The sequence below is a fragment of the Phyllostomus discolor genome, chromosome 4 (assembly GCF_004126475.2).
Source record: "Phyllostomus discolor isolate MPI-MPIP mPhyDis1 chromosome 4, mPhyDis1.pri.v3, whole genome shotgun sequence".
Lineage (NCBI taxonomy): Eukaryota > Metazoa > Chordata > Mammalia > Chiroptera > Phyllostomidae > Phyllostomus > Phyllostomus discolor.
Window position 1 is genome coordinate 141914087 of NC_040906.2, and position 26791 is coordinate 141940877.

General features: G+C 37.0%; 1 protein-coding gene across 1 annotated transcript in view; it reads left to right on the forward strand.

Annotated features, from left to right (window-relative positions):
- The first annotated feature begins 8806 nt into the window (after positions 1–8806).
- Positions 8807–26791, forward strand: part of MEI4 (meiotic double-stranded break formation protein 4) — a 143936-nt gene continuing 125951 nt past the window's right edge. The window contains exon 1 of the mRNA XM_028510712.2: positions 8807–9045. Coding sequence (XP_028366513.1) covers positions 8814–9045 — 232 coding nt within the window. The 5' untranslated portion in view covers positions 8807–8813. The remainder of the gene's footprint in view (positions 9046–26791) is intronic.

A 26791-nucleotide genomic window follows, 5' to 3' on the forward strand; every position in this document is an offset into this window, starting at 1 on the left:
CTGGAAAGCCTTTTCATGGCGTATATTTCTATATCTTTTGGGTAAATAAATGAGTGGATTTCCTAGGCTATACATGTTCAAATTTCTGAGAAACTTTTCTAAAAATGGTTATGCCATTTTACATTTCCATCACCAAGTTGCTTTCACTCACTTCTTATTTTAGTTCATGTGGGTATGAAGTGGTGTCTCATTGTGGTTTTAGTTTGTGTTTCTCTAATACCTTTTCATACAGAGGTGGGCAAAAGTAGGTTAATATGTAATACAATAATTAATAATATAAGAATAAACTTTTCCATGTACTCACAACTGTGAACCTACTTTTGCCCATCCCTGTATAGTTACTGACTTTTTATAGCTTCTTTTATGACTTCTGTTAATGTCTTTTGAGCATTTTTTTTAGTTGGGTTGTCTTTTTTAAATGATTTGTATAAGTTCTTCATGTAGGTGTATCCAAGTCCTTTTGTCGTATATAGAGAGTGAACATTTCCTTATAGTTCATGGTTTTGCTTTTTATTTTCTTAACATCTTTTTATGAGATTATTTAAAAGACGTAACTTTGATGGTCTAATTTATCAATGTTGTTCTAATGATTAGTGCTTTTTATAACTTTGCCAAATAATATTTCTCTTTAACTTACCCTGTATTCTTCTAGTTTTAGGTTTTACGTTTAGATCTATGATTCCGCTAAATTTAATTTTGGGGTAAGAATAGATGGCAGGGTTCATTTTTCCCCCATATATTTAACTAATTCTAATTGTTTTAGTACAGTTTGTTGACAATACAATTGCCATGATGCCTTTGTTGAAAATGAGTTGACTGTGGAAGTGTGGATCTAGTTCTGAACTGGCTGTTCTGTTTCATTGCTCTGTCTTAATTGTAATACCACATTGTCATGATTGTTTTGTCTGTGTTTTGTGTTAAAAGTAAGCAGTATGATTTATCCAGCTTTGTTCTTCTTCCAAATTATTTTGGCTATTCTAGTTTTTACAGTTTCAGTATAAAATTTAGAATTTATCAAGTTCTAAAAATAAAGTTGCTTGAAATTTTGATTAGAATTGTGAATATAGGTCAATGTGAGGAGAATAAAGATCTTAATATTACACCTTCCAATCCATGAGCACAATATATTTATCAATTTATTTTGACTTTTCATTTATTGCACAATGTTTTATAGTTTTCAAAGTGGAAATCTTTCATACATACTGTTAAGTTTATTCTTAATTATTTTGCTTTTTAAATTTTTTAACAAATGGATTTTATGTAGAGAATAGATATTTTACATATTGACCTTGTGTCCTGAGCCTTAGCTAAATTCACTAAATTCACTCATAAATTCTAGTAGTTGTTTGTTTTGATTCCATAGGGTTTTTTATAGATATTCATGTTGTATATTAATAAATAGAACTTTTTATTTTTTCTAATCTATGTATCTCTTTATTTCTTTATTTCACTGCCTGTTATCTCCAGTGAAATATTTAATAGAAATGAGGAGGGCAGATGTCCTTGTTGTGGTTTCAGTCTTAGGGGTAGGTAAAACATTCGGTGTTTCATTATTAATTGTAATGTTTCCTGTGGATTTTTGTAGATCTTCATTACACTTGGTGTGTTCCTTCTATTTTTTTTGTTTATCAGAAGTGTTTTTGATAAACATAAATCACTGAATTAGTGATCACTGAATCACTGAAAAATCATAAATCACTGAATTTTTCAAATGTTTCTTATGAAACTAAGTTAAGATGATCATATGTTGATTTTTAAATAATTTATTTTATTGCTATGATGAATTACAGTGATTTAATTTTGAATATTAAACCAATCTTGCATTCTTGGATAAACTGCTTGGTGATGATGGTGATAATTTTTATAAATTGCTGGCTTTGGTTTACTAGTATTGTGTATATGATTTTTGAATTTGTGTTTATTACACACAGTGGTTTGTAGTGTTATTTTCCCTCGCACTATTTTGTATACTTTGGTATCAGAATTATACCAATATACATATCAAATTATGAAACAAATTGTGGTCTTTCCTCTCTCTGGTTTTTACAATAAGAGTTTGTGAGGCTTATTCAACCATCACTCCTAAATTTTTTGAAAGATTTTGTACAAACTTGGTACAATTCCTTTTTTCATTGTTTATAGAATCCAGTAGTGAAACCATATGGAAATGCAGTTTTTGTGTGACTGTGGTGAGGTTTTTAATAAACATCTGATTTCTTTTATAGGTATAGGTCTACTCAGAATTCTTTGTTATTTTTTTTGAAGTGTTGATAAGTGTATTTTTTCAAGAAATAACATTCACTTCCTCATAAGTTCTCAAATCCATTAGCATAGATCATAATTTCACCTTATTTTTTAATAGCTGGACATTATATAGTAAAATCCTTCCTATTATTACTGATCTTGATTTGATTGATATTTTTTTATTTTGATGAGTCCTTCTAAACATTTAATATTTTTATTCTTTTTTAATATATTTGATTGATTATGCTATTACAGTTGTTCCATTTTTCCCCTTCACTCCCCTCCACCCTGCACACCCTCTCCCACCCACATTCCCCCCATTTAGTTCCTGTCCCTATGTCATAAGTTCTTTAGCTTCTACATCTCCCATACTATTCTTACCCTCCCCCTGTCTATTTTCTACCTACCATCTATGCTATTTATTCTCTGTACCTTTTTCCCCTCTCTCCTCCTCCCACTCCCCTGTTGCTAACCCTCCATGTGATCTCCATTTCTGTGGTTCTGTTCCCGTTCTAGTTGTTTGCTTAGTTTGTTTTTGTTTTAGGTGTGGTTGTTAATAATTGTTGAGTTTGCTGTCATTTTACTGTACATGTTTTTTATCTTCTTTTTCTTAGATAAGTCCCTTTAACATTTCATATAATAAGGGCTTGGTGATGATGAACTCCTTTAACTTGGCCTTATCTGAGAAGCACTTTTTATCTGCCCTTCCATTCTAAATGAAAGCCTTGCTGGACAGAGCAATCTTGGATGTAGGTCCTTGCCTTTCATGACTTGGAATACTTCTTTCCAGCCCCTTCTTGCCTGTAAGGTCTCTTTTGAGAAATCAGCTGACGGTTTTATGGGCACTCCTTAATATTTTTGTTCTTTAAAAATTTTTGCGTTTTAAATTTTATTCATTGTTTATTTCTTGTTGAATTGCATTCTAATCACATCTCTATGCTATCCTTCTACTTCCTCTGCTTTTAATTTGCTATTCTTTTTCTAATTTTCTAAGGTGGAAGTGTAAGTCATTGAATTTAAACTTTTCTTTTGTACAATAAGTATTTGAAGCCATAATTTTTTCTTTACAAGCTCTTGTGACCTTCTCCCTCAAATTTTCATGTGTTATGCTTTTATCATTCAGTTTGAAAGATAATCTAATTACATCTATTTGTTTTTCTTTCTCCACTTTTATTTAGAGGTGTGTTATTTATTTTCCAAATATTTGAGAGATTTTTGTAGACATTTCTAATGGTTTTTCTTGTGGGCAAAGAACCTGGCGTCTCAGCATATGATCTGTCTTGTTGAATGTCCCATGTGAACTTGAATATGTGTGCATCCTCTGTGTGTAAGGTGTGACGTGCTACAACTGCCAATCTGTTCAAGATGGTGGGCAGTATTTTTCAAATCTTTCATATTATCATCATTATTATTCCAGGTCTAATTACTCTACTAGACACTGGAAAAAGCATGTTAAAATCTTCACATATGATTGTGATTTCTGTGTACCTCTTCTTTTAGTTCTTTCAATTTTTCCTTCATATATTTTGAAATTCTGTTATTGCTATTATATGCATACACATTAAGGATTGTTAACCTTCCTGATTGATCTACTATTTTATCATTATACAATGTTCCTCTACTCTCTGATAATATTTCCTTGTCATGAAGTTTCTTTTATCTGCTATTAATGAAGACATTCCAGATTTCCTACATTTACTGTTTGCATTTTTACTTTCAACCCATGTTTGTCTAAAAATAGCTAATTACCTTAACCTACATATTTGCAATTTATCCCTGCAGAAACACATCAAATAACTTATGTAGACCATCTAGGATAAAAGCTTTCTTTTGAAATAAATTGCCAAATATACAGATATGGTCAACTAGTGATTTTTCTTTATTTTCTCAATACATTTTCTCTTAATAGTTCAGTAAAAGGTATAAGGATATAAAACCCAAATTTAATAATTTCCTTACAGTAATTGAAAGGACAAGTAGATTTAGACTCAGAAACCATAAGTTAAAGATCCAAATTTCTTTTATAGCATGATCTACTTTGAGAAGTTCCTGTGGTTTTAAACAAATGACTTTAATTGATTGCCCTGGAGTAAAACTGTACCACTGATGAAGCGAAGGCTTGTTCCTGTTGTTTGAGTGTTCTGTGTATAAGATGAAATAGATTGATGATATTTTCAATAAAAGACCTCTTTCATGGTCACAAGATAACATCATTAAAAAGGTTCTAGAAATTCTTAATGCAAATGGCATTACTTAAAAAAAATTGATGCCCATGAGGCTGCAGTTCTGCCTACACTTTCCACGGGCATGGTGGTTCAGGCCTGGCCACAGTATGGTCATGAGCCAGTTTTTGGGTTGGTAATCTCATTTTGGTCAGAGCTAAATTTTAAGGAGCAAGGCAAATTTTCATGGGTAGAACAATGGGGAATTGGGAAATTTGAGTAGTTGCCTGGGAAAAGTAGACAACAGTTGTTATGCCACAGGACTTTTGTTGTCATTTGTTATCTTGAATGGGTCCTGTTACATGGGTGGAGGTAGGTATTGGTTCCAATGATGGGAGGATAGCTAGAGACTAATTGCTGGATGCTTTGGATGCCCTCCCTTGGTACCCAAGGATGCTTGCCTCATGCTGTTTCTTATTGCCCAGGAGAGTACCATACTGGTCTTCCAGACCGGCTTGCAGCTTCTTCTGGTATGCCTTAGTTGGTTAGGAATTGTAGTGCTGACTAGTGGGACAGAGGGTAAATAGCATGGATCCTGTGAGTTGACACATTCTTGATGGAGAAGAGCTTTGTATTGATACAGGATGTAACTTCCATGGTGTGAATGTAGTATCTCTGACTGACTTCAGAGGACATACAGTCATAGAACTAAGTTGAGAGCCTGGGCAGGAGCAGGCGGGAACAGACAGTTGTAGAGGAAGGTGTGAGGACCAGTCCTGAGTGATTACTTACTAACAACAAAGGCTGTATTGCCTCTGTGTGTGTGTCGTTTGGAACAAGCGGAAGAGCTGAATTTGAAAGGATAAAAATGCAAAGGACATCGTGTGCTAGAGGATGTCTGGAATCAGAGTGCTCAGTATTTGCGAAACAGTGACTCTCTTTTAATAGGCTGCACTTTAAAAAAGTAGAACTGTAATATATTTTTCAAATATAAATCTAAGTAGAAAGTAAAAGACAGATTTACTTGTATAATGAAGCCCTATGAGAAGCTATGAAGCCTTGTCAGTTGCTTGTGGTGCTCTCCTTGGTGAGATTTAAATAAGTGCCACAGATGAGAATTAGAACACCTTTCCAGAGTTAAAAATAAGCCCTAAAGAAATGTTTCTGTGGGGCTGCTTGTGCTTTCTTGAGTTCATATTTTAAGTGTATGCAAGAGTGAAGTCTAAGACAGTGTTATATAATAGTAGCTGGAAAACATCTTATTTCTTAATGTGGCATTCACAAAATGGTACTTTTTTGGATAGGGTCCTTTACCTTTTCTAGAGGACTCTGGGCCTCACCTACGCCCCTATTTATATTCTTGTTTTTCTTGAAGCTCAGGCCCTGGCTTAGCTGGTTCCCAGAAGCCAGCTGCTCTTCTCTTTCCTGGGATTGCCTGAACCTCTCTCAGTTGCCTCTTCTGTGTGTTTCTTTGGCCTGGCCTCACTCTATCATCTTCCTAAATTTATGACATCCTTTTTCCATCCTCAAAGTGTAGCCTCATAAAGATTTCAAATTTGTGGAGTGTATGGGTTTAAGTTAGGTAGATTATGAGACTTTTTTTATGGACCCTAAAGAACAATATGCTTGTTCTCGTGATAAGGATTATGTCCATATCAGTGTGTGAAATACCAGTGGTATAACTAGAAAATACCTATAATTCTTTCATGTTATTTTTAAATTTGCGTTAATACTAGGTATCAGGTCTCTTTTGCTTCTGTGGATTTACATAGTGGAAGATGATTGCTACATGTGCTATATATACATGACTCTGCATTTCTGAATCAGTGTACGTTTTGCTGACTTATGCGTTTGATACATTTATCCTATGTGAAATTTTACAGCAGTTCCTTGATAGAATCCAGATAAAACCTTTCCTATGCAAAAAAAAAAGACGTATTTAGGAATAAAAAGGTGAGGGTTTGCATAAAAAGAAAACAGTGTTAAGGGTCAATTGAAATCTGTGATTAGTTAACTCTTTCAGTAAGAGGAAAATGATAGCTAATTGGCCCATCTTGATGGAAATGAAACAGAAAGAAAAAATAAAGCAAGCCTCCTTTTATCTTTGCCAGCCTCTTGTCAGGCACAGACTTTCTTTGCTGTGAAGGCTGTTAAAGGCTCCCTTAATAATTCAAGTGGGAAGTTTTGAAATCTTGAGTAACTCCTGATTTTTTAATGTAAAATTTCACATGATGTTTTTAATGTAAAATTTCACAATCTGCCTAGCATTTCACAGTGTGGTATGTACTGAAACCATAACAGTAATTGGGGGATTTGTCAGCTGGATCCAATTCAAATATTGTGTGTTAGACTCTGTCCAAACATTATTGAAACTAAGAAATCTTGTAATATATTACTTTTCTGGCTTTGGAAGAGCTCTGTTGTGCCCCAGACCAATACTTGATAAATGCACGTTCCACCATCATGGTACATAGGGCCTTCCTCCTATACTCTAACTCTGTCTTACCATATTTATCTCAGTGATTTAGGTAATATTTAGCCAGTGTTCTTCAGTTGCTTGCTTTTCTGAGAAGGCAATTAATGAATTTATTATAGGGTTCACAATGGGATAAAATTGGGCTTTCTCCCTTTTAGCTTACCCTGTGACCTAAACCTATGTATGAACTAGATTTTATCTTTCTCTTATTTTCTTTACTCAGAAATTGTTTTGGTGAAAGTTTAAAGGTTGTAGAAAGGTATGTTTAGAAAGAGTAGATTCACTGGAAGTAGTCAAAAAAATGCATCACAAAGTGAAGAGAGATGTGACCTTCAGGTTAACTAACTAAATTCTCCTCCTAATCCATTCTCCTCCAGTGCCATTCTCCCTACCATGTAATTGACAAAGATTTACTGATGAGAGCCAGGATTAAGAGCTGGCCAAGTAGCTCTCTCTGACTGCCTGTATATTCACTCATTCTTTCACTCACTCATTCAAGTATTTACTTCAGTGCTTACTGTAAGCCAGTCAGCACTCATGCACTGGCGATAGATATAGTGGCTAGTAGCTTGCTGCTTGGTCGTACTGGAGAGTTTTTGTGCCCTACCTCTGAAATACATTGTGTCCTTTGAATTAGTGGGAGGAATACCAAACACATCTCAGTGAAAGGGCATTCATCTACTTGTGGACATGGAAAGTTCTGAACTCTACAGGCTAGAGGACTGTGGGGAAGGCTGATCAGGGAGACTAGAAAACCTAGGAGACAAAATTCTCATTCCATTGACAGTGCTTAATTTCAAAAGTACTTTGTTGATAGTTTAAAATTTCTGAGTATGTTTAATATGCTATTATTTTATTCCTAACCTCCCTACCCTCTCCAAAGCTGTTGTTGGACTGATGGTGTGTTTTATAGTTAAAGATGTCTCAGAATTGAGGATGTGAGCTCTCCAGGCTGGAGCTTCTTATCACAACCACAAAACGATTGGTACAGAGCTCTGAGACTGTATTCAAAACCCATGTTCATTTCTCCTATAATTTCTACTTTGAAAAATAGAATGGGGAATATTTTTTTTTTTTTTTTTTTTTTTTTTAAAGATTTTATTTATTTATATTTATTTTTAGAGAGGGAAGGGAGGGAGATAGAGATAGAGAGAGAGAGAGAGAGAGAGAGAGAGAGAGAAACATCAATGTGCGGTTGCTGGGGGTTATGGCCTGCAATCCAGGAATGTACCCTGGCTGGGAATCGAACCTGGGACACTTTGGTTCCCAGCCCGCGCTCAATCCACTGAGCTACGCCAGCCAGGGCGAATATTTCTATAGGATTTACAGTAAGGCATTTTTATGTCTTAGGAAGTATGTTTTATACTGTTTATCGTGGGAAACTCAGACTTCCTCAACTCATAGTCAATGTATTATTTGTATTTGGGTTAATAACTCTAATCTGCCTTTCTCCTTCCCTCTTTCTTTTTCTCTTCTTTCTCCTTGCCTCCCACCTATCTCTAAATCTATCAATATTTCATCTTTATAGATTTTTTCCCACAAATGTCTAATTTTACTGTATTTATGCCTGTATTTTACTCTGCCATTAATATCATGTAGACAATATTTTCCCATACTTTTAAGTATTGTCAAAAACATTTTCAATTCAATTGTATAATAGTCACAATTTAGTTAATGAATCTATCGTTAGATGATTAAACTGGTGACTGGTTTTGTGGGTTTTGGTGGGGTCTTTGGTAATCATAAATAATTCCATAAGATTATCTGTGGGTACAAAGTTTTCTGTTACTTAGTATCAAGATGTATTATAAACTTATTAATTAATGCTACTCTCTATATAAAATCAATTTTAAGCAAATGAAATGCAGTGCAAAAGTTAAAATTCATTACTATAACTTTTTTTCTCATTGACCACAGGGACAAAAGCCAAGATGGATAATCAAGTATGGTATTTGAGAATTTCCAAGCTGGCTCTGGCCGTGGCAATTATCCGCTCAAAACCTGCAGACAGAAGCAGCAGAGAATACACACAGCACCTTGCAAAGGTTGTGTCTGGGCAGGAGTCAAAATGGAGAGAAAAAGTTGAAACCTTAGAAGCTGAAGTTCTACAATTACGTCAAAAACTACTACTGAGCAAAATTTGTTCTGGATCGTTTAAGAGTGGTCAGTATGTGAAAATGCCTTTTGGTAATGCATCCATCTGTTATATTTCAGCTTCATGATTACTTAGAGATTTTTTAGTTTCCTAAAACTAAACTACTTCTTGCCCTATAAAGTTTTTTTTTTTACTTCTAGCCATCTAATAAAAGTTTATTGTCACTTTCAAATGAATGGAGTTACATTAGACAGTGGGATGAACTTAGAGAGTCAAAATAGATATGAAGGCAATAATGTTTTAAGTTTACTGATAAACTAACTTTAAAATCACATTGTTCAACCATATTGTTATATGTATTTTATGTAGCTTTCATATTAAATATTCATCTAGCAATCATATATCAACTACCAGCTTTGGACAAGTGATGCACTGGGTGGTGAGGACCCGAAAATGTAAGAGGAGCTGCTGTCCTTGCCATTAGGTTCCTACTATTCTAGCAGGGAAAACAGATTTATAAATAATTAACTCAGTTGTGATTACTAATGAAGTACAGAGGGGAAAGCTGTCCATTCTGGGTGGTTTCTAGAAAGGCGTCTTGGGTCTGGCCACTAGTCAGGGGGATGGTCCCAGAGTACGCACCGAGAGGCGGGCACAAGCAAAGGCACAGCCGTGGAAGATGCATGTCCTGTTCAGGACACTGCCAGCATTACATTTCAGAGTGCCTAGAATGCTGTAAGGTGGAGATGCGATGGGGGCGAGGGAAGAAGAGATGTGAATTGAGACCAGGTTCAGAAGGGCTTGAGTGTCAGCCTAAGGACTCTTACTGTATTTTCTGTCAGTGAATTGAGCATACAATTTATGGTCTCTGTAGGACCCTTTGATGCAGAGGACTGACTGTCATGTTGGGATTAGAAAACATAATTCTGATGATTATAAAATATCAAAAAAGTAAAATAGATCATGTTACTCCTCTGTGGAAAACCTTCCCCTGGATTCCAGTTCTGCTTCACATTAGATACAGACTGTGATCATTGCCCATGATGCTGCAGATGATTTTGCCTCTACTCACTTCATCCACCTTGTCTCATATAACTACTCCCTTGTAAACTCTGTTCCAGCCACCATGGGGCTCCTTACAGCCCTTGAAGACCCTTCTTGCCTTGGACCTTTGTTGTGTTCTTCTCTTCGACTCTCTTAGTGACTGGCCTCTTCCCGTTCTACAGGTCTTATGCTAAATGACACCTCTTCAGTGTATGCTCCATATACATAGCACCTACCACCAGTTATTCTTTAATCCAGAACCCCCTATGGGCTATTTATTTACTTAGTTGCTGCCTAATCTCCTGAACTAGAGCCTAGGTTCACGGAGGAGTATAGGTCTTTGATTTGCTAAGCACTCTCTACTAAATGCCCACCACAAAGCCCGACACACAGAAGGTGCTCAATAAATACTGTCTAATGGAAGTGGAGCATAGAGGCTGTTTGTTCGATAGCAATGATTTGGAAGCAAGGAGAGAAGTTTTAAAAGCATTTACTAAACCCAATGTGAAGAATGATGAGTTGTGTAAGAGCTATGATGGTGAGAACTAAAAGGAGGTCAGAGAGGTTTGGATGATTTCAGAGTACACACCTCAAGTATTTGTGAATGATTTCAGATAGTGCTGAAGGGAGACAGAGGCATTTAGGACAATTGAGGTTTCCAATCCTGGTCACGGAATTGGTTGTGATGCTTTGAATCCAGATAGCAAATGCAGAAATAAGCTTATAGGATAAAAGGTTGTGTCCAGATTTGTTTGAATGTAGTTTAGTCCCTAAATATACAGGGATTACCTGGAAGGAAGGTGGAAGTATGGTCCTAAAATACAAAGGTGATGAGCAGCCTAGAAATGGAGACACAAACTAATTGTCATTGACATTTAAGTAAGAGAGTTAGCGTTGTAGATGAGACTCAGAGAGAGAATACAGCTGAGGGGTTGGGGTACTGTAGGTTCCAACATTCCAGGGTTGGCAGAGGAAAAGGGCTGTGGAAAAGCATGTGACTGTGAAATTAGGAGCGTGCAGGTGTGGTGATAGAGGACTCACTGCCTTCAGTTTGGGAATTATCAGGAAAGGTCACTCACCCAATACCCAGATGTTACAAAAATCTCATTATTGTGCAAGTGAAAATAGTGTTCTATGATTTATAGCCACATTTTAGACTCTCTAGAGTCTTTCTAGGTAATGGTACCCAGTGAATGGCAACCAATCAATTTCCTTAATTGTTTTCTGTAAGGTTATATGATTGAAATAATATACACATATAAACATTTCCAGTAATTTTGAAGTGCAGATAGCATAAACATCTGTGATACCAAAACTGTTGTTTACCAAGAAGGCTCTATTTAAAACACTGATACAGTGGTACGTATTTCTTGTTTGGAATGAGAATGTGCCTAACAGGGAGAGCCTAGGTGACAACTTGTTCTTACACTGAACACTGTCACTTACAGTGCCTGTGAGAGAAATTTTCAAATATCATATAATTAAAATCAGTTTTACTCGCAGCAGGAGTTTCAGGTAAAGCGTTTCATCGCAGATGTTTGGAAGTAGTCTGTCTTCATCTGCTAGCTTAAACTTGAAAAATGAGGAATAAATGGATAGATTTAGATAAATAGAGTCACTCTTAAAGGGGAAAGAAAAAAAACTTAAGGGGGATCTTAGATCTACAGGAAAATAAAGGAGGAACACAGCTATTATTTAAAGATATATCATTTGAAAGGCTGACTTGCCTTGATCTAAGAAAACTCCATACCTGAAAATTAAAACTATATTATAGAGGTATTTATATTATTAAATATTTCTTTCTGGAATTATAAAGGTTGCTTCACATATGCAACTGTTCTCAAGTGATTGGAGACAGCAGGCCCTAATGAATTTTGAATGGAATACTTTTTGACAGAATGAGAGGCTGGGGAACTTAATTTATAGCATCAACTACCCATTGAAGCACTGAGCAACCCAGAATTAAATAAAGCAGAGCTGAAATGTCAAAGTAAATGAATAAGAAAGTGTGATATAATTTTTAAAGTATTTTAGGAGTCACCTATTTATTATAACTTATTTTTTATAGTTTCTTAAAGAGAAATATACTTCTTTATAATTCTTAAGGGGCTAGACTATACAGAGAAAGAAATAAATAGAACTTACTTAAAATTATGCCACATTTTCATTTTACTTAAATGCTCCTTACTAGTAGAAGGAAGGGAGGAAGGTAAGGAGGGAGGAAAGAGGAAGGATGGAGGGAAGGACAGAATGAGGGAGGATCAAAGAAGCCCACATATCCAGTGACATTTCTTCAAAAGCCTTGCAGTGATCCATGGTAGACACAGTGGCCTACTCAATATCCAGCTTTCTTCTTCCTTACTAAAGCATTCCAATTTTCTTTTGGCAGAAATGTGCTCGTGTCTAGTGGGTTAATCCATGAATGCCTTAGACCTGTTTTGCCAATATTATTGTAAGGTTGGGCAGAGGCCAATGAAAGGTAAAAATGTCTCAGTCTTATGAGCTTTTGATAAAGACTTGCTTCTTTGTATAAAGAGACTAAGGTTGTGAAAGAGAGCTATTACACATTCTTTTTTTACCTCAGTCATCTTTTTTCCTGTATTAGGCACTGCTGCATTGAAGACATGATGTCTGGAACAGTGGTAGCCATTTTGCAACTGTGAGGTAGTATTGAAAATTAATGTCAGCATGTTAAGGATAGTGAAGCATACTAAGGAAATTTTACTCATCCTACTTCTCCATGTTGCTGAGCAGTCAGAGCAACTCTAGGTTTACTTTATTAAGATTTTTTTAAAAAGATAAATAGTGATGTAAGCCATTGTTATACATGTATTTTCTTCCTTATATCCTAATTCATGGATGAGAGAAAGGGTAGGGTCATGAATAAATTAGAGCAACACTAATTTTCCCCCCAAGAATCTTCATGATCTATAGGGGAGAAAATGAGAGAGAAAAACTAGGTTCTTTAATCTAGAGCAGTTTCTTTTTTTTTAAGGTTTTATTTATTTTATTTTTAGAGGGAGAAGAAGGGAAGGAGAAAAAGAGGATGAGAAACATCAATGTGTGGTTGCCTCCTGCACACCCCCTACTGGGGACCTGGCCCTCAACCCAGGCATGCACCCTGACTGGGAATCGAACCTGCCACCCTTTGCTTCACAGGCCCACGCTCAATCCACTGAGCTATACCAGCCAGGCCAGAACAGTTTCTTAAAGATGGCTTTGTGATGTTGGCAAGGATTTCATCTTGGTCCAAGTAGGTGGGTGAGTAAGACTCAACACATAGAGACAGGCCAGGAAGGTGTTAGTGACTATTTTTCAATGTTGTCTAGGGATTGAAGGGGACACAGTGACAAGAACAGTGCCTTGTTAGTGGGATAAATGGCACAGAATTTCAACGAGCAGATTTAGGATTAAAATTTGCGTGTGTGAAAGAGACAAAGACAGAGAAGGGCAGGCAGGTAAGGGGAATCTGGAGGTTGCTATTATACAGTAGCTTGGCAGTCACGGGGGGGAAGTAGATAGATGAAGTGTCAGGTATGTGCTTTTCTTCCTTACAACTTTATGTACTCAGTGTGTCTTTATAAATGATAGATAGGTTATTGGTGGAGTAACTGGCTGGAGTAAAGAGAACGGAAGAGAACATCAAATTAAATTAATTCATTGCCTTACATGTTTATTTCCGTAGTTCATTGAGTACAGAGCACACACATAGAGTGCATGGAAGTGGTGTGCTGAGCAGTACATTTAGTTTAGGGTGAAATTAGCTCTTCTAAGCATAGGGTCCTGTAAAACAGCTGATCCAACAAGATGGCTTTAGAAGCGTCCCTGCCATTCACTTATGGTTGACAACACTTATGGTTGTTCACCCTCTCCCTAGTTGTCCCCTTTGGGTGCTTTATTACCCTGCAATTGAATTCTCAGTGTTCTGTTTCCTGCCGTAGACCCTGCTTCTCAGCTTATGTAAGTCTGGGTGTAAGAAAAGGTTCTTAGCTACACTGGCATGGACCCAGGGTCAGAACAGCAGCTGGACTTCCCATCTGCCCATGTGCACCTCGTCAGACTCCACATGGAGCTTGTGTTTCTCTCCTGATGGCTACTTTTCTGGTCCAGGCCACTCAGCCTCTGTCCCATCTCTTTGTTCTCACCTTGTCCTAGAGCATGTGCTGAGGAGCATAGCAAATAACTGACTTCACAGTCACATTTGTGGAACTCCACATTCATATGTTGGAGCATTCTCTGTTTTACAGATGCTGAAAGAACACAGGAAGTAAATGCCTAAGCATTTTCTTCTTAGTTTTCACATAAGGGCTTCTAATACAAATTGTCACATATAATAATGGAAATTTACTTAAAAATTGCAGTTGATTTAAACCACACATGCATAATGTACATAAACATCCAAGGAGGTGCCCTTAATTTAATATTGGTTCTAAGGAAAGGCTCCCAAACAAAACTGAAACAGACTTACAGATGCAGAGAATAGACTGAGGGTTGCCATAAGGGAGAGGAGTTGGGGGGATGGGTGAGAAAGAAGGGATTAAAAGGTAAGAATTGGAAGTCACAAAATAGTCACAGAATATAAAGTACAGCATAGGGAATATAGTCAATAACATTATAGTAACTATGAATGGTGCCAGGTGGGTACTTGAAATACTGGGGGAGGTCACTGTACCGTATGTGATTGTCTATGCACCTGAAACTACTACAGAATAATATTAAACATCAGCTGCAATTGAAACTAAATTTTTAAAAGTCTGTAAAATAACTTAAAGTGCGTAGATAATTATACATTAGACATGTTTTAATAATTATATAAAATTGAATTAATCTTTTGAAATTAGATTATTCAAAATATCAATAAAGTTAAGGTTTAAAAATTCAGAATAAGCTTTAGTATCATGAGTCAATGATTTAGAAACATAAACATCTTAGTTATTATAACAAAGCTGACTCTGGAAGGAATGGTGTGTAGACCTAGGGAATAAGAAGGGCCAAACAAGTCCTGGAGTAGGTACCAGGCCTGAAGGAATCCAGGAGCCTTAGAGGCTGGACTTAGGTGAGAATAGCCAAGCATCCTGTAATATGCAGTATTGCAGATGGAAATTATCATTCCACCCACCCAAATCTCTTGCCTGGACTAGGCCTTCAGTCCCATTGCATGACACAGCCATCTGCCTTGTCTAGGCTGGCTTACAGGAAAGTATGTATCTCGAATGCCCAGGTAATCCCCTAAATTGACTGTGCTCTTCATGTATCTCTGGATTCTATTTCTCTGAATTCTGTTTATCCCTTTTCCCCTCTCTCCCTGCATCCATCCTTACTTTCCTCCTTCCTGCCTAATAAACAACAATATGTGCCGTGATAGAGAACTGTGAATATGTCATATTTTTTGGTACAAGCTGTGCAGTTGTATGAGACAGCTCCCCCGCCATTTTTGCAGGGGAAACATCCTTTTTCTTACACCTGTGTCAAATAATTTAAAGGATATCTTGTAAGGAGATTTTTGGATAGGGAATGCAGTACACTGTATATTAGAAATCAGTAGAAAACCTTAAATTCTGATTATACTATTATACCAATCCTTAAGGTGTATATAAAGTAACATAGCTAAAAAGAAATATACTCCTATTAATGAATGCTAGCATGTTACACAATAAGACAAAACACATTTACTCATAGTTTTTCATCATGCATTTGTAACTGTGAACCCACATACTTGCATTATATTCTGGGTTGCACTGAGGGCTAAACTAGCTAACCTTGATGTAAAATGAATTTGAATGAATTCCTAAAGGGAACATGGAGACAAAGCATATATCTCAGGAACAGTGATACCAAACCAGCAGTGCTGGGCATTGTGTGTGTGGGACCCACATCTGATCTTCTGTGATTTGTGTGGTAACATTCATTACAAGGAAGGGAATTACACTTTTATACTGCAGGAAAAGGGTGGTCTTTGCAGTTGGATCTCCTGGTTTGGAAACATGATTTAAGTGAATTTTAAAATTTAAATTGCTTGTGAGCATTTCTTAGAGTTAGTGTGGAAATTAAATGCACCAGAGTGTGACTCTGCTGTGGGATACGTGTGCTGTGCAGGAGACACGGCGATGGTGAGCTGCTCTGGGCCAGTGAGTACTCCGTTGTGCACAACATCAGTTACTCTGTGGTAAGCATGTGATAGTTTTTCTTGTTTTGGGTCTCTCCCATTTCTTTTAGAGTCAGAGAGAAATATTGCTGATGTGTCTTTAATATGTTCTGACTATGTCTGTCGAGTTTGTACTTTGAAATAAACAAGAAAAAGGTTGCTTCCAGAGAAAGCTAGTTCTTATTCTTTCAAAATCCTAGTTTTCAAAATTACTCATTAGTCTTTTACTTAATAAGTCACATGAAGAACAAAGTCTGAGTTGCTCTGTGCCCTCCCTTGGTGTTTGATTCAGTGAGATCTTACACACAGTAGTTTTTCAAGGGTGTTTCTCAGCTTGATATTTAAGTTACAGTCTCTGATTAGGTTTGTAAATATTTGTAGTATAAATAATTTCCATGATCTAAAGTGGGATTTTCTATATAAAATATAATACATACAAATGCATTAACACCTTACATCTATTTGATACAATCACTTGGTGAAAGGAAATAACTGGTTAAAATGTAAAGAATGTCTTTGATCCTTCTATGTACTTTTTATTATAATTGGAGTTTTTAATAAAATTATCAGTAAAGCAGAACATTGCAGAATATAGACATCTTTATTCCCTTCCATTGTTATTCTAATAACAAATACCCTTCCTGCTGGAATTTAGTATAATCTGTTCATTCTTTCTGTAAAATAATACTTTTGATAGAATGACCTATTCTTTGGCCCAGTTCATTACAAATTAGATGGCACTTTTCATATTTTAATACATAATTTTGCTAATACTTATGCCTTTAGTAGCTCTGAAGTTATTTCTACCTGAGCATTTAGTATTTATCCTTATCTGATTATTTTTTATCCTGTAAACTACAAGGCATCTCATTGTGTCTGTAATTTCCAAGCAAGAGTCAATCCAAAGTAGGTCAAGTCTGTGTTGGTAGGCTGCGTTGTGTGGCTGTGTGGCTTTCTGATGCCTGATGGGGCGAGAGATGTAGCAGGAGCTGGACCCAGAGAACAGTGTGTCTCGGTGATCTGTACTTTTCTAATCCCTGAAACTTCCCTTTAAAGATGAGTGCCTTGCCTATGCACAGGTGTTTGGGGTGGTGAACACAATGATGACAAACTTAACTGTTCACTTGCCTTTTTAACAGCAAATGCTGTTAAATGTGAATCTAGGCCTTTTGCACCTGCATGAAAAAGAGAAGTATCATTAAACAGATTTACAACTTAAAATTGTTAAATGTATTTTTATTTTTAAATAACTTTGTAAAAGGCATTGCCTCTGTAGTGTTGGTAGGCTCAAGGCTAGAGTTCCAGGCAATGGCCCTGAAATCTGCCTGTGCATTAGAATTACCTGGGAGCTGTTAAAAGTCCTAATGCCTGAGTTGCACCCCAAACCAATTCTGTCCGGAGGGTCGGCCAAGGTGTGGGTATTTTTTCACAATCACTAGATAATTTTAAAGTAAAACTAGGATTGAGAAACACTGGTTTAAGATAGACTTTTATTTCCTGTGTCCAACCCAAATGCCCCTACTGGCAGTTTTCATTATTAATCCCGCCTAGTTTTAATCTTTTATTTTATTGGATTTATTGGAGTATTTAGTATGCTGTAGTTATTTATTAGAAAGAATAGAATCCACTGGTATTGGACCTTTTGTGGGGTACCTCTGACTGTAGATTTGGTCTGCACTAACTCACTTTAGTTGTGAGATTTGGGAACATGGATGATGCTGATGAGAGGGGAGGGCTGCTCACGTGCCTGTGCATTGGTTGTGCTGACGGCATGATGGGGTTGGAGCTGGGCCTTTGGTGGGGCTCCCAAGCTCTTTTGTGTGAATAGTGAACAACTATAAAATGAAACTGGCATTTTTATCAATCTCCTTTTTTATTCTGTAAGGATAAATAATAGTAGGCAGCTTCTTCCAGCCTCTGAAAGCAAGGCATTCTCATTTTTAAAATCAGGAAATATTTGTATTTCTGCTCTTCCTTCAGTTTTATTTGTTTACTATAGTATATAGTTTATTGAACAATTTGTGGAATGCTTTTCAAATCATCTTTTTATATTATTGCTATTCTATTCATGGTCTTTGAGTTATTCAGCAGCCTATGATGAATGAACATGTTTCTTTAGAAAGGAGCAAATATCATTCCTTCCTTTCATTTATATATTGCAGGTGATTTCCCATATTAGCTGGCTATGAAATCTTATTAACAATACTTTGGGATATTATTTAAAAATCCTATATCATTTGATGCAGAGACATTTTCTGTTGCATAGTTCAAAAGTAAATATTTAATTAAGAGGGTACTTAACATACGCACACACACTAATGGTACTTTAGTTAAAATTAAACTAAAACCACTGTGGCAGCATGATTTTAATTCATGGATTCTGATTTTAATTCTGTTAACAACTTTATCAATAATTCTCAGCTATTAAAATTACTTAGTATATTAGCTATTATATAGTTCTACAGTAAATGCTTTTCCCCCTACCTAAAATTTCCTATATTTACTAGAAAGTGGCAGATACTCAGATTTTATGGCATGAATATTATGAATCGTTATGTTTACCAGAATGCATCTCGGACATAAATAGACGTGATGTGATTGTAACATCCATTCTGATAACATGTTTGAGTAAGGAAAAGGACAGTGCTTGGAGCACCATGCTCAATGTAAAACCTTTTTACACACTGATGGATGGTCATCATCAAGGTCTAGTGCCCAATGGATATTCCATGATTAATTTAAGAATAAGCATGCATAAATATATGAAGAAAGACCCAAGAAAGGAAGAAGAGGTGTTATTAATGGGAGGAAGGGTTGCTGAGGACATTTGCTGACATAGAGTGGTTATTGGAAAGAGCATGGATTTTGGAGTTAGATGATTCTGGGTTGAATCTCAAATCTACCAATATTTGCAAAGTTATTTAGATTAAGTCACTTACTGCCCATGAAAATCACTTTTCTCTGTAAAATGAGGATGGAGAGGAAGAGGATAATAACAGGCCATGGTGAAATTTAATGGGGAATGTTTGGCACCCAGCTCCCTGACTCATAGACTTAAAAAAAAAATGCTAGTCTCCTTCCTCCTTGGCCTTGATACTCTGATGGGAATTGTCATTGATTCCTTAGTATCAGAAGAATCTAGTTTACTTTTTTTGTCTGTTTGTTTTTGGGTTTTTCTGACTGAGAATTTTCTTGTTTAGTTGTATCTTGTGAAGTCCTGGGTCTAGCTGTTTGAGCAGATTATACAAGTGGGAAGGGAAAGAACAAAGCTTTCAGGGTGTGTTTTTCTTTCCAGTAGTAAAACTGAACGATTGCCCATTGCCACATTCCCAGTTCTGGTCCAATAGCAGAAGTAGAAGGTCCTCCATGTGTTGTAGGCCTGGCTATCTGAGTAATAATTCCACTGTTATATTGTTTAATTATTTTCAGAGTTACATTAATGGAACTTGATTTTCATTCTCTCCTCTATTATATTGTTATAAAAAGTTCTAATCTGAGTTCTGTACTTTTGCTCTGATATCTCAGTTATGTAATTTACAGTGTTCTTTTTCTTCCACAAAAGCCCTTTGATTTCCTCTCTCTTGTATAAAAATATCATTTCTCCTGTTTCAGGAATCCCCTGTGGATCACATGCTGCCCTTTTTGCCTCTGCAGCTTTTCCTCACAGTTAAGATCACAATTTAAACAGTGGATAGCTTTCTGTTGTTTAGGGACAGGTTACATTCAAGACTCCCCATTGTGAACCCAGACTTTTCTTTTCAGACCTGTATCTCACTTTCTACACACCTCCACATCCCCAGTGTTCCACCTACACCTTCTCTGAGTCATTGCCTGTGTCCCTTGCCTCTTGTTCATGCTCTTTCCTGGTATGAAAGGCCTCTAATGAAAGCTTTATGATCCCTTGGCACTCATACTACATGAAATCCTTCTCGCTTTTCCCAGTTTGAACTAATTCCTTTGTATTCTTAGAACATGTCACCTGCCCTATGTTTGACATGCCTTTTGACCTATAATAGAGTTAGTTATTAGCTTGTCTTTTCCTTAGTTCTTTGATGGTAGGAGGCCATATCTTATCATTTAAGTCCTTTTAGCCCTTATTCTGGTACCTTTATAAATTGCAGCATTGTGTATAGTGTAAGTCTATAAAATCATCTGTTCTGGCAAAGCAGAATATATTTTCTTTGGCTTATTTTCTCCCTGAAAAATGTGTGCTAATTTCACTTTTTTAATGGTAAGAGATTATGCTGCTTTTTTGGTCAAGTTTATTTAATTTCCTAGACCACTGATTTTTACAATGACTGAAGCCATACTACTGATGCAATGCTGTACTGCTTTATACTTTGGCCTTGAAGTTATGGAAACCAGAACCCCTGAGAAAGGACTTCATTTTCAGTAATATAACAATAGTAAAATCAGTGGTAATGAGTTCTGCTTGGTTAGCAATAAGATGTTTGCAGAAAACTGACTTTGAGTTCTCCTTTTTACTACTCACAAGAATATCTGTATATTTTAATCATAATTCACATGTAATAATTGATTATTGAGCTATCTCTGGCCACACTTCTTTTTCAGAATGAAGGATATTTTTACTTTGTCTCCTATGCTAGAGAACAGACTCTACAGAATTAAGTATATGACTTTTGGCCATAGTCAGATTTTAGAGTTGTCATTGAGGCTTTATTGGCAGATAGACTATAATTTAACAACAACAACAAAAGAATGTTAGCTATGGAAATGCATATGTCTCCAGGCTGTGACATGTGAATCATTCTTGGTTTTCATAGCAAGTCTATAATTAGTCCATATACTTTTGGCATCTAATGAGCTATTATGTCATTCTTCAAATGTTTTATTCCAGGATGAAATGAAAGGCATCTAATTCCTAGATTCAAAATTGGCCAATTACAAAGATAGCACCTTCCTGCTGTGTCCTCACATGGTGGAAGGGTGAGATCTCTCGGGGCCTTCGGAGTGATGGCACTGACCCCAATTCGGAGATTCCATCCTCATCCTCTGATCACCTCCCAAAGGCCTTACCCCTTAATATCATTACCTTGGGGGTTAGGATTTTAACGTATGAATTTTAGGGGAAAATAAACATTCAGACTGTAGCAGTTGGCAAAAATGAAGACAGAAAAAATAATTAGGATTTTTGCAAAATCACATAAACCAAGTGAAGAGAATATTTAGTGAGTGAGGAAATGCATGAGATGAGAGGTCAAGCAATGTGGAAACTGGGAACTGTCTATTAAATCAAGTGACCAGGAGTCCATTCATTCATTGTCAACTTTGCTGAGAGCAGCAGAATATATATAGATGACCCATGCACATGTAATAGGCAATAAATTTCATGACTATGAACGGAAAGGTAACTGTGGGTATGTTTAGGAATCATTAAAGGGAATAGATAGCATGTGAGAGAGCTTCGGATGACACACTGTACTTCAGTAAGCAGGAGTGTGCTCAACCCATGAAAGGAAGCGTATCCTGAAGTTTGAGTGTGGTGTGTGATCCCAGGAGATAGGGTTGCTTTTATGAAGTTATTGCAAAACTGAGGAGACATTAAAAGGTATAGATGAAGACTGGTGTTAATCTAGCAACAGTGCATTGCATGTAAGAGAGGGGAAGACACTGAAGGCAGGAAAGCCCTGTAGGAGAAGATGGTAGTGTTCCAAGCAAGAAATGAAAAGGTCATGGACTAGGATCCTGGCAAGGGAATGAAAAGGTTCCAAAGGTACATTTTGAAACAAAAAGAAATAATGCAGCTTATTGAATAACTGACTATATTTAGGGAATTCAAAATATTGAAAATGGACAGTTTGATGAAATAATTTTTTATTTAGCAGTGGTAACAGTGATGCATTTTTATGCTATTTTTTGTTCTTGTTGATTATGAGGTCAAAATATTTTGCATTTTAGAAGGGAAAAGGAACTTATATTTAACAAACAAATACTGTATAATTCTGTTTTGGCAACTACAAAATCCATTGCCTGACTCCTCTCGGAGTGACATCTCCATGTGAAAAGAAGCATTGATTTCTGAGCCCAGCAGGGTCAGTGAGGGTCCTGGAGCAGAGTACCTTCACCTGAGTCAACAGAATTTATGAGGATTCCCAGCATTGTGAGGAGATTATAGGTAAACTCATCAAGGCTCAGAAAGGCACTAGAAAAATGACTCGTGTGTCTTATGGTTCATATTATAATACTTGGAAGACACATTATTTTTAGTCACTGGGACTGAGATTAAAAGAGGATTTATGAATGTTCTGTGGATCCTAGGACTACATGATTGTTTCCTTGTAGAAGCCTAAGTTATTGATATTAGAAGATATATGTTTAGCAGTTACCAGGGGACAGAATGAACTGTTACTAATTCTGAAATTAATAAGAAGGGGGCATTGGGAGATAGTAATGTCCACCATGGGCATAAATAAAATCACATTTAAGTGATACTAAAAAATTAACTTTGCCTGAGTTTTGTGGGTTTTTTCCTGTGTTTCATAGAAAGCAGTTTCCTTATTATCTGTGATTATCAGTAAGGTTTTAGAAAAAATTGATTCTAGTCTTGCACAGTAATTTTTTGAATTGTTTTTCCTCACCCAAGTATATGTTTATTGAGTTGAGGGGGGTGTGGAGAGAAGGAGAGAAATATTGATGTCAGAAACATCAGTTGATTGGCTCCCATATGTGCCCTGAGTGGGCATCAAACTTGAAATCTAGGTATGTGCCTTGAGTTATCAAACCCACAACCTGTTTTTAGTATTTGGGGTGACACTCCAGCCAACTGAGCCACCCATCCAGGGCAATTTTGGAGTAGTTTTTAAACAAAGCCTAGATTCCATGGCCTGTTGTCAGGTTTAAATAATTAATAGGTAGATAAAATCTTGAAACCAGAACTCATAACCATAAGCCTTCTGTAAGACAGCCTTTACAAAATGTTCTAGTCAGAGGAAGTCCTTATTCCTAGAAATGCAGTTGATCTTGGGACATTCCTGTAGTAGTGTTCTGATTTAGATCTCTCTATTTTTATCTGAACATATGTATATCAGTTAGAACAAATATGTACCTGGCTATATATCAGGCAGTTCAATTGCTACATACAAATCAAACCTGCAATTGTAGATTTACAACTTGCAAAGTGCCTAATGAGATGGATGTAAGTTAGAGAGTGGAATTGAAAGGTGAAAAAATAAGGTGAATTCAAATGAGAGACTTCTTTTTCTTCATGTTCAGGTATGATATTATAAACATATAGTTTAGACAGAGGATTACCTGTATCTGAAAATTAGTTAAAAATTCAGATATCTTTTTAAAATATCTTCTGAAATAGCCCAAATAATCAGTAAGTACTTAAATATATGATATTTGCTCAGTACTGCTCTTGACTTTCAAGGTTAGAAAAGAAGAAAAAGGCTACTTGCTGCTTATTATGCCTCTTTGGTCTGGCAAGAGATCTCCTGAGGTAGACACATGTGAAGATACTATATATGCTCTAGAAGTTTTGGTTTTGGTTATATTTATTCATGGTCAGTTGATTCATTTCTTCAACAAAAACAGTGATTTCTGGAGGTCCAGTGGTCGAAGATAGAAGGAATAGAATTTATATTCTAATGTAGGAGACAGATAATAATAAATCAGTAAGCAGGAAGAATTTTGAGAGTGTGAAGAGCTGTGAAGAAAATAAATGAGGTGGAAGTGATGGAGTGCCTGGGTATAGGGCAGGGCTGCTAATTTAGATAGGGTGGTCAGGGGGCCCTTAATGGGCAGGAGTTGGTGTGGGCCCCTGCAGGAGCAGATTCATCCGAGTGGCCCTGAGGCAGGAACTGGCCAGTGGCTACCCAGCAGAGCAAGTGAGGAATAGAGGGCAGGAGATGAGGACAGAGGGAGGACAAGAGCCAGATTATATAAGGTTTGTTCAGTTGGACTCCTTTGGTGAGCATTAAGCAGGAGTTTTAAACTTCTTGCTCCAGCTGCTGGGTGGAGAATGCAAGTGGGAGTAGGAACAGGACTGCTGGGTAGGCATCCCAGGCTGTGGTCGGCAAGGGAAGTATTCTGGCCAAGGACAAGGCAGGAAGGAGGCAGCTAGAATACGTAAAGCTCTAGTTCTACAGAATAGAGAGTAAACTGGCAAAGGTGAACCCTGAAAAGGGAGAGGGAATCCAGCTGAACTTGGAAATATTAAACATGAATTAAACATGAATGCATAGAGAGGAAACAGAAAGACATTTCTGAGAGGTTTGAAGGTGAAAGTAGGTATGGCAGGAATGGGACACAGCCCAGTTCCCTGCTACCCAAAGAAAGCAGCATAGACATAAATTTTTCTAAGGTAGTGGTTCTCACACTAGAATCACCTGGAAAGCTTTAACAAATACTGATGTTTGCCGCCCCCTACCCCCAAGATTCTGATGTACTTAGCATGGGCTGTGGTCTGTTACTGGAGTTTTAAAAAGTTCCCAAAGTCACTATAATGTGCAAGAAAGGTTGAAAACCACCAGTATAAGATCTTTTCATATAAGTTCTTATAAACTGGGAGATATTGAGCCCAGAAAGAAACAAGTGACGTGGTAGTAGAGAAAAGCATTGTTTTTGAGAGTTGCTCAATTATGAGACTCCCCTGAGATTTTTTTTAGAATACAAGTTCCTGGAGCCCTCCCCTGGAAACACTGTTTGTTCCACCTATGGTGATACGTAGGTGGGGGAAACATTGCACTGGATGAAAGACCTTGGTGCTTCTGATTCTTGATAAAGAAACTCAGAGGACACATTGGTAGGAATGAATGTCAACCACAGTTGTCTTAATGGGGGAGGGTTGGGGGCCAAGGTAGCTTAGAACAGCAGCATAGATGTGAGCAATTGGAACCCTGGGGTTAAAAGGTGAAGTCAAAGTAGAGGATTGATCAGGGAGAGGATGGAGATCTGTGGAATCTCAACAGGAAAGTAAATGGGGCTAGACTGTAGGAAGCTATGTGGTTTGGCATTCACAGTATTAGGAGGCCAGTGTATGTGGTATATTGCTGATTTCGGGAATTACCAGTTCCACATGGTGTTCATTACATCCATACGCTGATGGATGGCAGTTATGGAGGTGAATTCATTGGTTCACTTGGCAGAGCATTGTGTTTTCAAGGGTTTGGGGTTATTCTGTAGGGCTGTGATTTTGGCATCGCAGTGTAAGAGTCCACAGTCTCTGATACTGTTTGGGAGGAAATGAAATTAGGACTTCTTGATAAAGAAACTCAGAGGACATATTGGTAGGAATGAATGTCAACCACAGTTGTCTTAATGGGGGAGGTAGCTTAGAACAACAGCATAGATGTGAGCATTTGGAACCCTGGGGTTAAAATGATGCAAGTCTTTGCCCCCTAAATGACAGAATCCAAAGAATGATTGCTTCTCCTTGTCAGCTCTTAATTTTTCCTTAATAATTCTTCCTTTAGAGAAATTCTTTAGTTCATATATTCACCCCCTTTTTAGTCAGCAGCTATTAGCTACAAATGGTGTGCAGAATACAAAGAAAGAGAAGATGTAAGCCCTGCCCCTGGGATCACACAATCACGTCTTAGAGCCATTGAGACCCGAGGGTCCAGAGAAAGAAACTGATGTTCAGAGGAGAAAGAAGCTGATTGTCTTGCTTTAGAGAACAGGACTTTTGACGGTTTTTTTGGAGGAAGTTGCTGACCTTGAAGGATGGGTAAGATTTAGAAAGCTATGGATACTAGGATATTTCAGGCAAGAGGGAACAGTGTGAAGTACAGACACAGGAATCTGGCAAGTGGTTTAACTTGACTGTGGCATATAGAGCATAAAGTAGTATTCTGGAAAATAAGATGAAAAACTAGGTTGAAGCTTATTAAGAAGAGGTGTGACAGCCAGTGGAAAACATGCTTTATTCTGTAGGCAGCAAGGAGCCTTTGGAGATTTTCCAGCAGAAAAATAGAAGGGAAATGAACATATATTGGTTGTGTGCTAGGCATGTGCTAGTCAGTATGCTTTCTGAAAGCGATTTCTTTAGGTGACCTGTGAATAGGTTATTTAGGTAGTTAATTGGCTAGTCATATTCAGAATTGTTTGGAAGAGGAAAGAGACTGCAGTTAAGAACATCATTGTCATAGCCCAGGTCTCACACATAATTATTTTGGCATGGAATAAAAGAGGTGCTATAAAGTGGTTTTTATTTATTGAGTAAATATTTATTAAGCTCTTATTCAACATCCCAGGCTCTGGCAGTAAACCAGGCAGTCCAAGACTGGCATGCGACAGATTATAGCAGCAGGAAAAGATCAGGCAGTGAAAAGTGAAATTCAGAGAATTAAAACAGGAAGATGTGACAAGATTATTCTGGTGGCTTCTTTAGATTGGGCAGTCAGGGTTGGCCTCTCTGAAGAAGTGACATTTAAACAGATACTTGAATGATAATAAGGAAGAAGCCTTGAGAAAGTCAGGGTTGGGGTGTGGAGAGCATCCCAGGCAGAGGGAACATTTAATACAAAGGCCCCCCAAATGAGAATAAATTTAGTAGGTCCAAGGAACAGAAGAGTGAGGCAGGATTAATATTGTTTGTCAGTGAGATCTATATGGGGGTCAACAAAGAAGTCAAAGTTGATGCTTAGGTTTCACATGTTCAA